This window comes from Cercospora kikuchii (genome assembly GCF_019650295.1).
Source record: "Cercospora kikuchii DNA, contig_00001, whole genome shotgun sequence".
Taxonomy (NCBI): domain Eukaryota; kingdom Fungi; phylum Ascomycota; class Dothideomycetes; order Mycosphaerellales; family Mycosphaerellaceae; genus Cercospora; species Cercospora kikuchii.
Window position 1 is genome coordinate 1,561,922 of NW_025408582.1, and position 14,181 is coordinate 1,576,102.

Below are 14,181 nucleotides of genomic sequence, written 5' to 3' on the forward strand. Positions count from 1 at the left end.
GTCACCCACCAGCCTACGACGAACTTCGCGAAGACTTACTGCGCAGTCATAACCGCTGCCTCTGACGACGAGCGAGATCCCTCGTCGCGCAAATGCAAAGACATCGTCGGTAGCAACACGCAACTCTGACGACGTGAGAGGTCCTCAGAGTTCCATCGTCCACCATGAGCAAGGTATATATAGTCGACGACCGCCGCCGCAAGCCACTCGCTCTTGCTGCTGCTGCGGAATGTGACTGACAACGCCCACCACGCAGCGCCTCCAAGAACTGTGCACCCTTGTGGTCAACGACTCCTGCGGCCAGCTCGCCTCCGTATGCCAGCGCCCGCGCAATGTCTCGTCGCAGGCTTGTCCGCTAACCGCCCGCAAAGCAAATCTTCTCGACCCTCGCCCAGAAGGGCCGCCGCACCCTCCATGAACTGCGTCGCGAGTTCCCGCACATCACCGCTCGGCAGATGCGCCAGGCTCTCGTCGTCCTCTTGCAACAACACATCGTCCTCTACCACCAGCTCGAAGATGGCCCGACATACTACCACGCCGACTGGCGCAACCCGGCTCGATCGATACGTGCTTCCCTCATAACAGCCCTCGTGGCCGAGCGTTACGGCGATGGTGCAGCGAAAATCGTCAGCAATCTCGTGGAGCTCGGACATGCCAGAGTTGGGGATCTCGCGCAGGCATTCGACTTTGCGCCAGCCTCGAAGCGGGACAGTGGGTATGAGAGCTGTAACGGCTACGCAAACGGAGCTGTCAAGGTCAATGGGACATCGGACGCTCACAAAGTGGCCGGCGACAAGGTCGCAACTGTTGGTCAATTCCACAACACTCTGCGCACCCTGCTGAAGGCAGGCATTCTGGTGAAACGAGGGAAACAGGCATATATGCCGGCTGCGGATCTTCAAGCCCAGATCGAAGCTGTCGTCATCAGTGAACAGTTTCCAGACGGTAAGATCACTGGTGCAAAGAAGCAAGCCGAGTTCCAGGCCGCTGTCAAGACACTCAAGCGCAAACGTCAAGAGGCCGACGAGTACTCCGCCACCCGCGATGCCGAATCTCGCGGCCAGATCAAGCGGCCAGGTGCTGCCTTGAACGAACATGCTGCAAAGCGCGCCAAGCTGAATGGCGGAATGACAAATGGCGTTCATCGTGATGAAGACATCGATGCGGACGAATCTGTCCCAAAGCTTCCGGTACTGTGTTGTGCCAACCACCCTCCTGCAGGGTTCAAGTTACTGACACTGTATAGAGCGACTTGATCTTGGCGGTCAATTTCGCGCAATACCCCGTCGCTCATCGCAGCCAGCGGCTCGAGCAATTTGCCCAGGCTCACTTCGGTGGCGTTACCGCTACAGTATACGCAGCTCTACTACAAGCTCTCGAGTCCAAGATCAAGGCTCGTGACGATGACATCCACGAAGAACAGGATGCGGAAGACCAGGAGGCCCGACTTCCTTCCGTTACTACAATGGACGTCTCAGAGGTACTGAAGACATGGGCTCCCCTAGACCTCACGCTTGGCCTTGATCTGAAGGATGCAGCTCATCTGTACAAACCAGCAGCCGAGCGTGACAAGCCGAAGAAGGGCAAGAAGCGCGCTGTTGATCAAGAGAACCAGGAAGATTGGGGCGACATAGGCATCAAGATGGAACTGCTCTCTGAAGACGACGATGACGATGCGCCAACGAATGGGTTCATGTCATACCGCGACCAGAACAAAATGCTGTCCCTTATCGAAGAGCACCTCAAACTATTGGCGGAACACTCGACGCGATTTTGTCGACGTATCGGCGCCGCAGGTCGTGGCGAATGGAAAGTCGACTTTCCTTCACTGACCGAGGCGCTCATTGCCCACGATATCGACGAGACAGTCAAGGCTCGTCTCACCAGAGTCCACGCCATGATCGTTCGCATGCTTCGCGACGTTGGACGCCTCGACGAGAAAGACATTGCTGCTCGGCTCATGATGCGCGTCAAAGACGTACGTGCTATCCTCACCCAGCTTCAATTTGCCGGCCTCGTGGAAGGCCAAGAGGTTCCCAAAGACAACTCCCGCCAGCCTAGTCGAGCCATCTACTTATGGTATCACGATCAAGACCGCGTTGCCAACCTCCTGCTGCAGCAGACTTACCAAGGTATGGCGCGCATCCTTCAGCGTATGGGCAGCGAGCGAGAGACGTATCGTGGCCTAATGGAAAAAGCCGAGATGATGAACACGAAGGAGGAATCGCTTACCCAACCCGAGCGGGACGCTTTGATGCATTGGCGAGAAGTTGAGGAGCGATTGATGATTCAGTTCTTGCGTATGGACGAGCATGTGGCGCTTTTGAGAGATTTCTCGGGCAAGGATACGAGTTTGATCTCGTGATGACGAACGATTGGCCTGCCTACCTGCCTGACTGTTGCATTACTACTACTGTTACTCCCTACTTCGGATGATCAGGGTCGGACAACAGGGAAGAAAAAGTCAGCTTCAACTTGCATTTTGTGACGGCGTTCACGGGAACTTTGGAACAAGGGCCATCGAGTCAGAGGTCATGGGTGGACTACGGTCTCGGCTTCCTCGTTTTCTCATGGGACTGCTGCATTTATCTCGGCGTTCAACTTCACGACAGAGGCGAAAGACGATTTGAGACCTGTGATGGGATCTACAGGGACTTTCGGCAGCAGGCTCCTCTCGGGCTTCAATACGGTGTTTGTGTCGAGCTCTGCCGAAGCCGCTGCTGTACATGCTACATAACAAACACTAGCAACATTCGTGCTGGTAGAAACAGCGAGTGTGAATGCTATTCGCACTCGCCACTCTTCATTTCTTGGGTCTTTCTCATATGATGAAGCTGCATTGTAGGTGCTGCTCTTGCAAGGTTCTCATGCTCGCTCTGCTTTGCTCTTCTGCTGCGCTTGCTCGTCGAGAAAAGTACCCAGCGAACCGTCAAACGACTGGACGGTACGCAAGCTTTGCTGTTCCAGGAACCCCACCCCTCTTGTCAGTCCACTTCGTATCCTCTTCATCCTCTTGGTCTTTCATGAAGGTAAGGTACAATGCTGAGTACCCGTTACACTTGTTGCCCTCGCAATCTGGCAGATGCTCCTTATCCTTTGAGAACTGGTACGCACCCATGTTATGCGTAATTTGTCCATCTGAGGTTTCAAAAACGTGTCGCCAGTCTTCTTGACATTCTCTCACCAGATCCAGCCATTATTAATCACCGTCCTAAAAGTCTTAGCTGGCCGGCAGGACCTTGAAGTTGAATCTTGGGAAGTGTAAACGCACGATGCCCTGCTCCTTGGGCACCGGACTCTCAATCACGACCTCATCCTTCGTCAGTCCTGCCAACTTGCCTTCATCTTTGTGCGTGAAGCCAAAGTCAGTAGGTGAAACGCTGATTTTTTGGCCCTTCTTCAAACCCAACACATCATTCTCATCGAATTCGAGGTCGCCCCTTTCCGTGAATTGAGCTTCGAGAATCTTCTCAACGACAGCATCCTCAGCATCTCTGCCTTCACCCAAAACACCCGCGCCCTTATTCCTCTGCTCGGCCTCCATAGTAACCTCTCTAAACCTCCTCACCCACTCCCACACCTTCGGAAACCTCTCCTCCCCCAATTCCCTCCTCAAATCCTCCTTCGCCGCATACCTCCCATCCGGCACACCCTCCGCCATACTAATCGCCCAATCAAAGACCCACCCAGCATGAATCTCCGCCAACCCCGGCCCCTCCCCACCAAGCAACCACTTCCTTCCATCCCCCAACAATTTCTCCACCATCCCAAAATACAACCTCTCCTGACTCAAATTCCACTCTCTCAATTGCACCAATTTCTCCTTGGTGAACTGGCCTCCACTACCATCGAAACGATCTTTGACCCAGACTGGATCTTGCATCAAAGGAGAATCCACGGGGATCAAGCCCGCAGTACGCCAAAATGGTCCGCCATCGATGATGAATTCTTCTAGGATATCTTCGATACCGCTTCCGAAAGAGTCTTTGGCTCCGAGGCGAGTTGATGGATCTCCGATCGTGTCGAGTGATTCCAATTTACGGAGGATCAAACGTGTGTCGATGTATATGTCTCGTCCTATAGAGAGGACGGGAATACGTCGGTATTGGATCCCTAGTCTTTCAGAAAGGATAGGACGAGGCATATTTGGTGGAACGCGGATCTGAGTGAAGGGAATTTGGCGAAGATTCAGGTAGCGGGCAATTCTTCGACCATAGACAGATTCGGGGAAGGTGAAGAGGATGATTTGGCTGTCAGGTTTGCCTCCATCTCCTGTTTCACTCGGCATTGTAGGAAATGTACGCAGTAAACTGTGGTTATGGTCTTGGAAGTCTGGTCTCGTTCGAGTGTTAAACGCTGAAGAAGCGTTGTCTCAAAGTGCTTGATGTCTCGATTCTGGGCCCAGCGTAAAGTTCTGCGATTACTTGAATGCCGTGTTCCAACCTGATACCACATATATGGATCTCTCATGTTGGTGGGGTGGTGGCGAGGACGGTCGAACTTTGCCGAGGTCATGAGAGAAGGCAACCGATAGCCATAGCTATGCTTCCAGCCATGGAAACCGAAGGTGCGGCCAGCTCTGCTTGACACTGATCGTCTGACATGCATGAGTATCGAGGCCAGCCTGCAGGGAAGTGCCTGGATTCCGCATCCGGCAACTTCAGACTTGGCACGCTCGTGCAGGAGACGGAAGCCATAGAGTATTGAAAGCAGAAATCATTTCATTGCAGTCTCGCGAAACCTCTGGATATCTCAATGTGTCAAATGAGGACAACGACCTTTCAAACGCCAGCGAGCGCACTTTCCAAACATCGTGATGATCTCCAATTGTCAAACTCCTCTGTACAAGCTCCCACAAGCTTACCAACCGTAGTTCAAATTTCAAAACCTCTCCAGTCGTAAATCAGATCTGTTGTTTGAGCAGTCTTCTTTTGCTCTTAATTTCCAGCTAGTTCTGTTGCAGAAGACTGACCAATTGCCGCATGGCAACTCGTGGCCAGCTGGGTTTAAGATACAGCACGCCTTTGTGCCGCTTCGTACAGAGCGCCAACGGCCCCAAGACCTGCGCCGATCAACAGAGCGTTGGAGCCACCCCAAATGCCCTGTTCGATGCGCAGGACAGTCTCCGGGTTGATCACGCCGAAGGTAACGCCTTTCTTGAACACCAGCCAGGTGCCGAGTGCCTTCACTAAATTGTACGTCATGGGATCTGCCGCGTATCTGGCAACAGCAACGCGTACGTTGCCACGCTTGACATCCCGGATCGTGAGATTGTAGAAGTAGGCGAACAACAATGGCACGAAGATCGACGCGAACGACCACGTCAGGGTGGTGGACCAGTAGAGGGATGTCAGCAGGATGAACAGGTTGGGAAGAAACACTGCTCTAGCCGGAGTGATGGGCGTGGCTGGGATCGAGAAGGCATATTCCCATGGGAATATTTTTCTTTGCAGTGCAATGGCTTCCAGCAGGAGCACCGTGAGGTGAATGCCTTGGACGCCCGAAAGGATTTCGCGCAAGTTCGCGATCTGTTCATCGATTCCAGATTTGTTGTAGAGATCCTTGAAGTTGGTCACAACTTCACGTGAGGCGTCTTCTGCAAGTTCTGCCACTGCTGCGGGCGACGGTGGTCCTGGAAGCTGAGACTGCCTGCGAGCACCACCACGCAGACCGGGCGTGCGTGGGTTCAGTTGGGTTGATGGGGACAGTGCAGATGTGACTGGCGATAGAGCATTGCTCGCAGAAGCCACCACGGCTTGCACGGGAGACGAAAGAATGCCCGTGTCATCTCTGCGCTTCTGTCAGTACGATCAACGCGCGTCGGGGATGCGGTCTCGTCTCACTCGGATTCCTGCTTGACCTTTGTTGGACGTCGTCCTCTGCTCTTCACCACACTCTTCACTTCCTCCACCACTTCGCCTACGCTGTCTGGGAGGAACTCGCTAGCGCTTGCGCGTGGCCTGCCCGGAGTGGCGCGTGTACCGAAGTAGCCGGAAAATGCAGGCTCACGCGACAGACGCGTCGAGTTGGTCTGTAGGTATTCGTTCAAGGACTCCACGATATCGTCCTTGCGCGTATCTTCGTCTCTGTACCACCATAAGCTTCGCAGATAATGTATGTCAGTTGTGGACGTACTGTTTCAAGCCCGCTTGTTCGGAGAGTTCGAGCAGTTGGGCTTTGCGCTGCCGTTGAAGCCACGAGGTCGACATGGTGGTAGGCGGTAGGATGAAACCCCAGTAAATGTGGTATGATCCGAGTCGCGTAACTTATGCGATTGCGATGCACGCAGTAAGAGGTGCTGTAGCGACAAGTCAAGTATGGTGGATGTCGCGTAGACTTGAGACGAAGTGGTGGTCGCGATAGTCAACACAGATTCAAAACAAACGGGAGGACCCGGCGCATGTCTTGGCGTCGCGATGCGCCCGAAGCGGTAGGAGGGCTGCTGTCCAAACGACTGGCCAGATGGATATGTAACGCGTGTCTTGTCGTCGCGCCGAGGGCAAATATATTGCACATCACGCCGTCTCAGGTGCTCGTTGATGCGGTGAAGGGTTTGGGCGTGAGATGTGTCGGAGAGTTGCACTTCCCTGTGACGCAATGGCAGCGTCTGTCAGCGAACGGAGGTCCGACATTTCTCTCCCGCCAGTCTGCCGTTGCTGGTACACAGCGAGACACGAGAATCCCAACACCATTTCGACTGCACGCCGCACATCATTGAGTACACTCACTCTGGACACCACATACAGCACATCGGCCTGCTGAGAGGTTCGAGGTCGTGTCCCGCGAAAACCGCCTCCTGAAGGCTCAACGAGCACACGACCGGCCCTGTTCATGCTGCCCGGAGGCGGGATCAGCTCTCCTTGCTAATGGTCCTGGCCCGTGTGGCTTCCTACTTTTCCTCCACTGCAGAGAAGCAGCCCGATGCGCCGCTGAATTACATTGACCATGGATTCGACGATACGAGAAGACGGGCGGCAGAAATGTCATCCGCGGATACCCAGAGGCGCCCGGCCGTCTCCTCGGCAAAGGCTATAGACGTGGATCATGAGGACTATCGCCCTCCATATGCGCACGCCATGTTGGCAGGAGGCTTAGGTGGATGTCTGGGGGATATGTTGATGCACAGCCTGGACACGGTCAAGACGAGACAGCAGGGTGATCCGCATATGCCGCCCAAATACACGAGCATGGGCAACACATATTGGACCATCCTAAAGCAAGAAGGTGTAGGGAGAGGGCTTTACGGAGGAGTCACACCCGCCTTCGTGGGGTCGTTCGTCGGAACTGTTATCTTCTTTGGATGCTACGAGAGCAGCAAAAGGGCCATGATTGACTACGGCATAACGCCGAGCGTGGCCTACTTCGCAAGTGGTTGGTGCGCAGATTTGGCCGCCAGTCCACTATACGTGCCCACCGAAGTGTTGAAGACGAGGCTACAGCTGCAAGGCAAATACAACAACCCGTACTTTACCTCTGGATACAACTACCGAAGTACGATACACGCTTTTAAGACCATCTACCGAATGGAAGGCTGGAGAGAACTGTTCTCGGGCTACAAAGCGACACTCCTCCGAGACTTACCTTTCTCAGCGTTGCAATTCACATTCTACGAGCAAGAGCAAAAGTGGGCGAAAGCATGGGTCGGGCCTGGCAAAGAGATTGGCTTGCCCCTAGAGATTCTGACAGGCGCAAGTGCTGGAGGGATGGCAGGTGTGTTGACCTGTCCAATGGATGTGGTCAAGACAAGGATTCAAACAGAGCTAGACCCCGAGGTCGTGGCAAAAGCAAGAGCGAAGGCCGCTGAAAGCGATGCGAAGAGCAATAGTACTAAAGCCGCTGCTCCAAGCAAAGCTTCCTCTGCGGCAACGAAACCCAGGCCGACCGCAACGTCTTCAATGCCTCATCAGAGAAGAGGAATATCCACATCAGGGCCAGGAACCGCACTCAAGCACCATGGATTGACCCCGCTCGATACTGAATCGGTGTACAAAGCGCTGAAGATCATCTACAGGACCGAAGGACTATCAGGCTGGTTCCGTGGCGTGGGACCAAGGGGCGTATGGACCAGTATTCAAAGCGGCACCATGCTTGTCGTCTATCAAAAGCTTTTGCGATGGTTTGATGCGAATCCATTGGTGAAAATAGATCCCGAAGACGGGCTGCGAGGAATAAGTTGAGCAGCAGCAACAGAACATGTACGATCAGACGCATAGCGGGGCGTCGATGACACGACTTCCACTTAAAGGATAGCTCTAACTTTGTATACATAACTTCACTTTACAGCAGCATCAACGTTTCGAAACTCCACCTTAGTGAGACACAATATCGCAGAGATATTGAACAGCCCTGATAACAGTTTCAAACATCCAACGCAGGTCCCTCATCTCCATATACGGGATCCTTCGCGAGCCAACCCAAATCAGCAATCGCCTTCACTTTGCTCTCCTCACCTTCCCGTCCGTAACACATATCCCAATGGCAGCCTTCCGGATAACTTCCCACCATTTCGAACACACCTGTCACGTCCTCCCACAGCCTATGTGCTACACCTGCCGGTACGATAATCACATCTCCCTTCTCCACAACTTCTTCAACGCGTTGCGGATTGTCTTCGTGCCCGAAGCAGAGTTTAGCCTTGCCGTTTGAAATGCAAAGGACTTCGTGTGAGGTGCTGTGGAAATGAGAGGTTGAGTACATCGTGTAGCGCCATTGTGGTGTTACAATGCCGACAGATTTGAGGTGAGATTCGATTTGGCTGGCGGAGATGTTGGAGGGGAAACAGGACTTGTAGATAAGAAGAGGCTTGTTTTGGATAGAAGTGTTGGGCGTTAGGCCATGTGCGGGTATGAGGTGTTTGAGCACTTGGAGTTGGGCCAGAGGGGTGAGTTTTGTTGTCATTTTTCGTTCGAGTTGGATCCTTTGATTTCGTCCGATTTGAGCTGGCGATGCGTTGAAGAGAAAGTGCCTTGAATTAATCACCTTCGCTCGAGAGGCCCAATGTTTGTGACGTCAGCAGAACGCATGTGTACGGAGGGTACGTTCGAGTTGGTTGTCCAAGTTATTTCTGTATATTAATTCTACTCCATACGTTCATCGCACTTGGAGATTGTAGCTGTCGATATCTAAACTCCCTGCTTCTTCTCATTGGGATACACGCTTTCCCTGCTCCACTCGCCCCTCGCTCTAATTCTCTTTCCAAAAACATAAAAGCAATAAGGAATGGGTATCATCGCCACAGCCAGAAAACCAAAAATGCTTACTCCCCAATCAATGCCCAGATTATGCAGCATTGGTGAGATGAAGAGAGGAAAAGCTGCCGCAAAAGCGCTTCGCAGTGCTGTGTTCGCTGCGACAGCGCTCGCTGCATATCTCTGGAAGGTATCGATGAGGTAGTTCAGTGCGGCTTGGAAGATCGTGAAGAAGCCGATGCCTTCCAAGGCGATGCCAATGCAGGGCACGATCCAATGTACTTCAGGCCCAGATGACCATGCGAACATGAAAAGTCCCGCGGCGAACAGTACGGATCCGCCCATCATCGGAGGAAGTCGTGCTTCAGGCACAGGTCGATAGTCGTTCGCTTTCAGTCTCTTCACATAGAACTTCTGATTGAGGAAATTCGCGCAAGCTCCGAAGCAGATCCCGATCAGCATCGCCAGGAAAGGCAAGGACCCTACTAGAGCGTTCCAGCCACGAGTTTCTTCGAATTCGATCGGGAAGGCGGCTAGCGAGGCGTAGAGAATGCCATAGCAGAAGGAAGCATACAACGCCATTAACGCGCAAATCGGCGTGGCGAGAAGCTGGAATGGTCGGATCAAATATTTGTGTCCCAGCTCTTTTAAGGAGACATCCCATTCTTCATGTTTGGCGTGAAGGGCCCAGTTTCCGCTCTCATGCCTGAGTCGACGGGCCTTGACCACCAGCAAAGTCGGCGCATAGCTCTCGTCCACAATGAGAAGATCTAGAACCAGGAACAGCATCATCAAAATGCCAGTAATGTACTGTGTCCAACGCCAGCCAACTCCACTGACAATAAACGCACCACCAATGATTGGACCTAGCGTGGGGCCTCCGACCACAGCCATAGCATAGCCAACCATCGCCGCACCTCTCTGCTCTGCTGAGAACAAGTCACCCAAAACGCCTCCCGTGTTCGTGACTGGCGCAGATCCGAATATCCCCTGCCAAAACCGACAGATCATCAACGCCTGAACATCTTTCGCCGCGCCACCCACAAACGCAAACATGGCAGAGATGAAATACGGAAACAAGACAGCCATCTTCCGTCCATAAACTTCACTCAGAGGCGCCCAAACCAGTGGTCCAATTCCAAACCCAACCAGAAACAACGAAATCCCCAACGTGGAAACTTCCGTCCCGATCGCGAAGTCTTGTGCAATCTCGCTCACAGCAGGACTGTATACCGAAGACGCGAACGTCGCTCCCATGGCGGTGAAACCATACAATACGGTCGTGATAGCTTTCTTCTTGAATGGCCAATTGAGGGGTCGATAAGGGTCATCTTTGCCATCGAAGTCCACAAGCACGTCCGCCAGAGTCTTTTCGTGCGTCAAAGGATGTGTAAATTGTCCTCGAGGCACTCGCGACCGGATGACAGAGAGGACAGTAGATGCCGTAGTCTGTGCTCGTTCGAGATTACGAGATGTCGTACGTGAGAGGTTTGTGCTGGGGCGGCGTAAACTTCGTGGTCCTTCCATGTGGCGGCTTTCAGAGAAGACGCTCGATGTATCGGACGAATCATCATCATGTCCATCGGCATCGTGCTTCTTCTCATGTGGTTCTCGCTGCTCCGATTCTGATGAAGATATTTGTTCCGCTCTGCTGACTTCTTGTTGATCTGGAACTTCCGCTGGCTCATAATATCGTTCCGTCTCATCCGGCTGTCGAACACGATCTTGCTGAGATCGAAAATCCATTCTCGCGCAGCAGGTGAATATCGTTGCCACCAGTAGTATCGATGATAGACGGAAGCAGCCAATTTGATAGGCAGATTGCTGGCACAGAAGTTGAGAAGGTGTGGGTAAGTCCACAACAATCGACGCTTTCCGGTGTCATCATGATTGCGGCATCTGAGGGCAATATATCATTGAGGAGTGCGCGTACAACTTTTTCCCAAATGACGTTGAAAGAATGCCGAATGCGCTGCTAAAGCCCGGCATTAACTCCTCTGCTCGGCACTGCAGCGGCCGATCACGTGAGCTTCATTGTGATCAAAAACTCCAATGGCCGGATATTGCGGGCGAGGTACAGAGGATCGCGAATATGGCGCCGTTGTCGGGTGCGTGTCGGAGGTAGATTGTACGTGGGCGGCCGAGTATTGTTTGGCAGGCCGATTGATGATGGCGTGGACGGCACGTGTGGCATGCCGATTTTGCTTTCGGATGGGGTCATGCAAAGGTCAATTGATGATGGCTACACAGCAGTGAACAAGGAACTTGACGTACCTCAGACCAACAACTTCTCCCAGTCTATTCAGCGTTTCAATCGAAGTGAATTGTCTGCAACTCTGGCGTTCGTTGCGATCAAGGCCAATAAAGCGTAGTAGTGGTAGCTCTGTATACCGTAGACTAATACCCTCTTATAACACAAGGAAACGTCAGCCAGACTAGTACAATACACGAAGCAAATAAAAGTGCCAAGGCTCCATGGTATCTTTTTCACAACATCAGAATAATCCTTTCCCGTTCCGTACAGTAGCAGCAGCCTTATCATAACAGAGTGTTGTAGGTGGCGACCTGAGTCGAGCGAGCGAAATGGGTCGGATGGCATGACTTGTCCAGAAACTGGTTGCAGAGGAAATGTAGATTAGTGACATTAGTAGCCAAGTCCTGCTCGCAGTGCCACAAATCTCCAGCCGTTCCCAGGTGACAGAACCGATGTCAGAGGGCACAGGCAGGCCTTCAAGACATGGCACTGCTCCTCTGTATGCCCACCAATCACCGTACCTGTTCTTCCCGAGACCAACATGAACACCGCGCTCGAAATCGAAGTCAGCTCGCATCAAGATACATCCTAGCCTCTGAGCGAGAATCCACCCTTGCGGCCCTTCTTCTCTTCGACGGGCCGTCCGCTTTCGATGCGTTGCTTCTTCTCCTCGAGCTCTTGTCGCTGTCGGTCGAGTTGCTCCTTCATCTCGCGGTGACGGGCGTAGAGTTCTTCCTCGCTCTGCTTGAGCTTGTTCTCCTTTTCTTGGACCTTCTGTTGGAAGACCATCTTCATCTCGAGCTCCATCTTTGCGAGCTTCTGCTCATGCAGCGAGCGCTCTTCCTCTTGCTTGACCGCTGGGTTGACCTCCTTGAACACGCTAGGATCTTGGGCGACACCCATCGAGGTGAGCTTGTCGGATCGGTAGTTCTCGTACAAGGCATTGTTGGTGTGCTCCTTGAGATCTTCCATGTGGGTCCTGATGAGCATTTGTCGCAGCTTGACAAAGTCGCAGTGCTCCTCGTTGTCGACCTCAATGACGCCCCATGGGTATCGACGACCACGAACTTTGCGTCCCTCTGGTGTTGATACCTCGGCGTTGGCACCGACAACTGCGAAAGGAACCTTGGACATGATCTCGTTGTTCTCGGCGATGGTCTCCTCGTCATCGAGCTCGTAGCGGGGGCCTTCGAAGATGGTGATGTTGTGGTAGTGGATGTCGGCAAGAATCTACAATGCTGTCAGCTTGCGAGCGCTATGAGTGACGTTTCACGAGACTTACGCGCTGCTTGAATTGTGCGATCTCCTCATCGGTGAGAGTGTCTGCCTTGGCGATGACGGGGATGAGATTGACCTTGGTGTGAAGTCTGCGCATCACCTCGATATCGAGAGGCTTGAGGGAGTGTCCAGTGGGCTGAATGAAGTAGACACATGCGTGGACGCGGTTGTCGACGATGTTCATGCGATTAACCTTGTTCTCGGCATCGAGATACGCGTCAAAGCGCTGTTCAATGTTCTCGACGATTGGTCGCCAAGAATCATCGTTGTTGACAAAGTCACCGAATCCTGGTGTGTCCACGACCGTCAAGCGCAGACGCACGCCGTTCTCCTCAATATCGGCTGAGATGGACTGTATGCTGACGGTCTTGGGTGCGAAGTCGAGGGATGGCTGCTTGCGCTCCTTTGGTGGGTAAAGGGAGGTGTTGAACAGCGTGTTCACGAGAGTTGACTTTCCAAGACCGGATTCACCTGCATGTCCCTTGTCAACGCTCCTTCCTCATGTAGTAGATGTTCAGATTTTGCTTACCAACGACCATAACGTTGAAGTTGAAGCCCTTTCGCACACTCTTGCGATGCCACTGGTTTGGCAAGTTCGCGAAACCGACATATCCTGTGAGTTTCCTGCGCACGATATTTCTCATGTCCGTAGCTGCTTGTGCGGCTGCCTTGGGGTCTTTCGATGTGACTGTCTGAGGCGCAGTCGTTCCGCCATTGGGATGAGGGTTACTCGTCGCAACCAATGGCGATGATGGCTTGCCATTCAGCACTGAGGATTCAGGAATGGGCGATGCACGAGCCGGCGGAGGCAGGACATTTCCGTTGGGAGAGGCTGCTGCGTCGAATACAGAGTCAGTTCGTTCTTTGGTGACATGCAGCTCCTTGACTGTCAAGTCCAAGCGGTCGGGCGTGACGACTCGGGCGATCGATGCCGTCGCCGTGGACAGCACAATGGGGCGGCCGGGAGAGTCGTTGGTGCTGCCCGTGCGGACGCTGCTCAAGGTGGATGTAGTGGACATTGTGGGAGCGGTCCTTTCGCTGCGTGCGGCCTGCGCCGAAATGTGTACTGATCGCCGCCGGAAGGACGTCGCTGGCAGCGCGGTGGTGGGATGGGGCGGAAGAGGAGCGAGAAGGAGTTGACTTACCCATGGCGAGTGCGGTCGGGGTGTTTGTTGGAGCTGCTCAACGTGGGACTCCTTCTTCAATGGTTCTGTGGCAGATGGCAGTTGTCAGTCGCGGGCATCGGATGCGCGGGCGCGTGCAAAGCGAACAGCAGGTGCAATGGTGCTGGCCGCGCTGGGGGAGCTTCGTACAAGCAATTCTGTCGGTCGTCTGGTGGTGCCGCGTGTCGTTCCACTCGCGCTTCAGGGTGCGCCGAACTGGGCTCGCCGCGCGGGATGGAGATGGAGATGGAGATGGGAGAGGACGAAGGAGGGTCGAGAAAGTATTAACAAATGAATC

At 53.4% G+C, this 14,181-nt stretch overlaps 7 protein-coding genes across 7 annotated transcripts; 2 read left to right on the forward strand and 5 right to left on the reverse strand.

Moving 5' to 3' along the window:
* Positions 1–164: 164 nt before the first annotated feature.
* Positions 165–2,365, forward strand: CKM354_000055300 (DNA-directed RNA polymerase III subunit C82; the record flags this gene model as incomplete). Its single annotated transcript, XM_044795642.1, has 4 exons — positions 165–173; positions 257–313; positions 372–1,190; positions 1,247–2,365. 4 exons carry the CDS (start codon positions 165–167, stop codon positions 2,363–2,365), a joined length of 2,004 nt encoding a protein of 667 aa, XP_044651577.1.
* Positions 2,366–3,220: 855 nt separating this feature from the next.
* CKM354_000055400 (uncharacterized protein) lies at positions 3,221–4,288 on the reverse strand (the record flags this gene model as incomplete). The annotated part of the gene is made up of 1 exon (XM_044795643.1): positions 3,221–4,288. The coding sequence occupies one exon, from the start codon at positions 4,286–4,288 to the stop codon at positions 3,221–3,223; it is 1,068 nt and encodes a 355-aa protein (XP_044651578.1).
* A 718-nt stretch (positions 4,289–5,006) lies between these two features.
* CKM354_000055500 (uncharacterized protein) lies at positions 5,007–6,209 on the reverse strand (the record flags this gene model as incomplete). Its single annotated transcript, XM_044795644.1, has 3 exons — positions 5,007–5,790; positions 5,844–6,086; positions 6,136–6,209. The coding sequence occupies 3 exons, from the start codon at positions 6,207–6,209 to the stop codon at positions 5,007–5,009; spliced, it is 1,101 nt and encodes a 366-aa protein (XP_044651579.1).
* Positions 6,210–6,866: 657 nt separating this feature from the next.
* Positions 6,867–8,177, forward strand: CKM354_000055600 (uncharacterized protein; the record flags this gene model as incomplete). Its single annotated transcript, XM_044795645.1, has 1 exon — positions 6,867–8,177. One exon carries the CDS (start codon positions 6,867–6,869, stop codon positions 8,175–8,177), a length of 1,311 nt encoding a protein of 436 aa, XP_044651580.1.
* A 181-nt stretch (positions 8,178–8,358) lies between these two features.
* CKM354_000055700 (uncharacterized protein) lies at positions 8,359–8,898 on the reverse strand (the record flags this gene model as incomplete). Its single annotated transcript, XM_044795646.1, has 1 exon — positions 8,359–8,898. One exon carries the CDS (start codon positions 8,896–8,898, stop codon positions 8,359–8,361), a length of 540 nt encoding a protein of 179 aa, XP_044651581.1.
* A 224-nt stretch (positions 8,899–9,122) lies between these two features.
* On the reverse strand, positions 9,123–10,934 carry CKM354_000055800 (uncharacterized protein; the record flags this gene model as incomplete). Its single annotated transcript, XM_044795647.1, has 1 exon — positions 9,123–10,934. One exon carries the CDS (start codon positions 10,932–10,934, stop codon positions 9,123–9,125), a length of 1,812 nt encoding a protein of 603 aa, XP_044651582.1.
* Positions 10,935–12,030: 1,096 nt separating this feature from the next.
* On the reverse strand, positions 12,031–13,739 carry CKM354_000055900 (uncharacterized protein; the record flags this gene model as incomplete). The annotated part of the gene is made up of 3 exons (XM_044795648.1): positions 12,031–12,672; positions 12,725–13,191; positions 13,250–13,739. The coding sequence occupies 3 exons, from the start codon at positions 13,737–13,739 to the stop codon at positions 12,031–12,033; spliced, it is 1,599 nt and encodes a 532-aa protein (XP_044651583.1).
* Between the last annotated feature and the right edge of the window lie 442 nt (positions 13,740–14,181).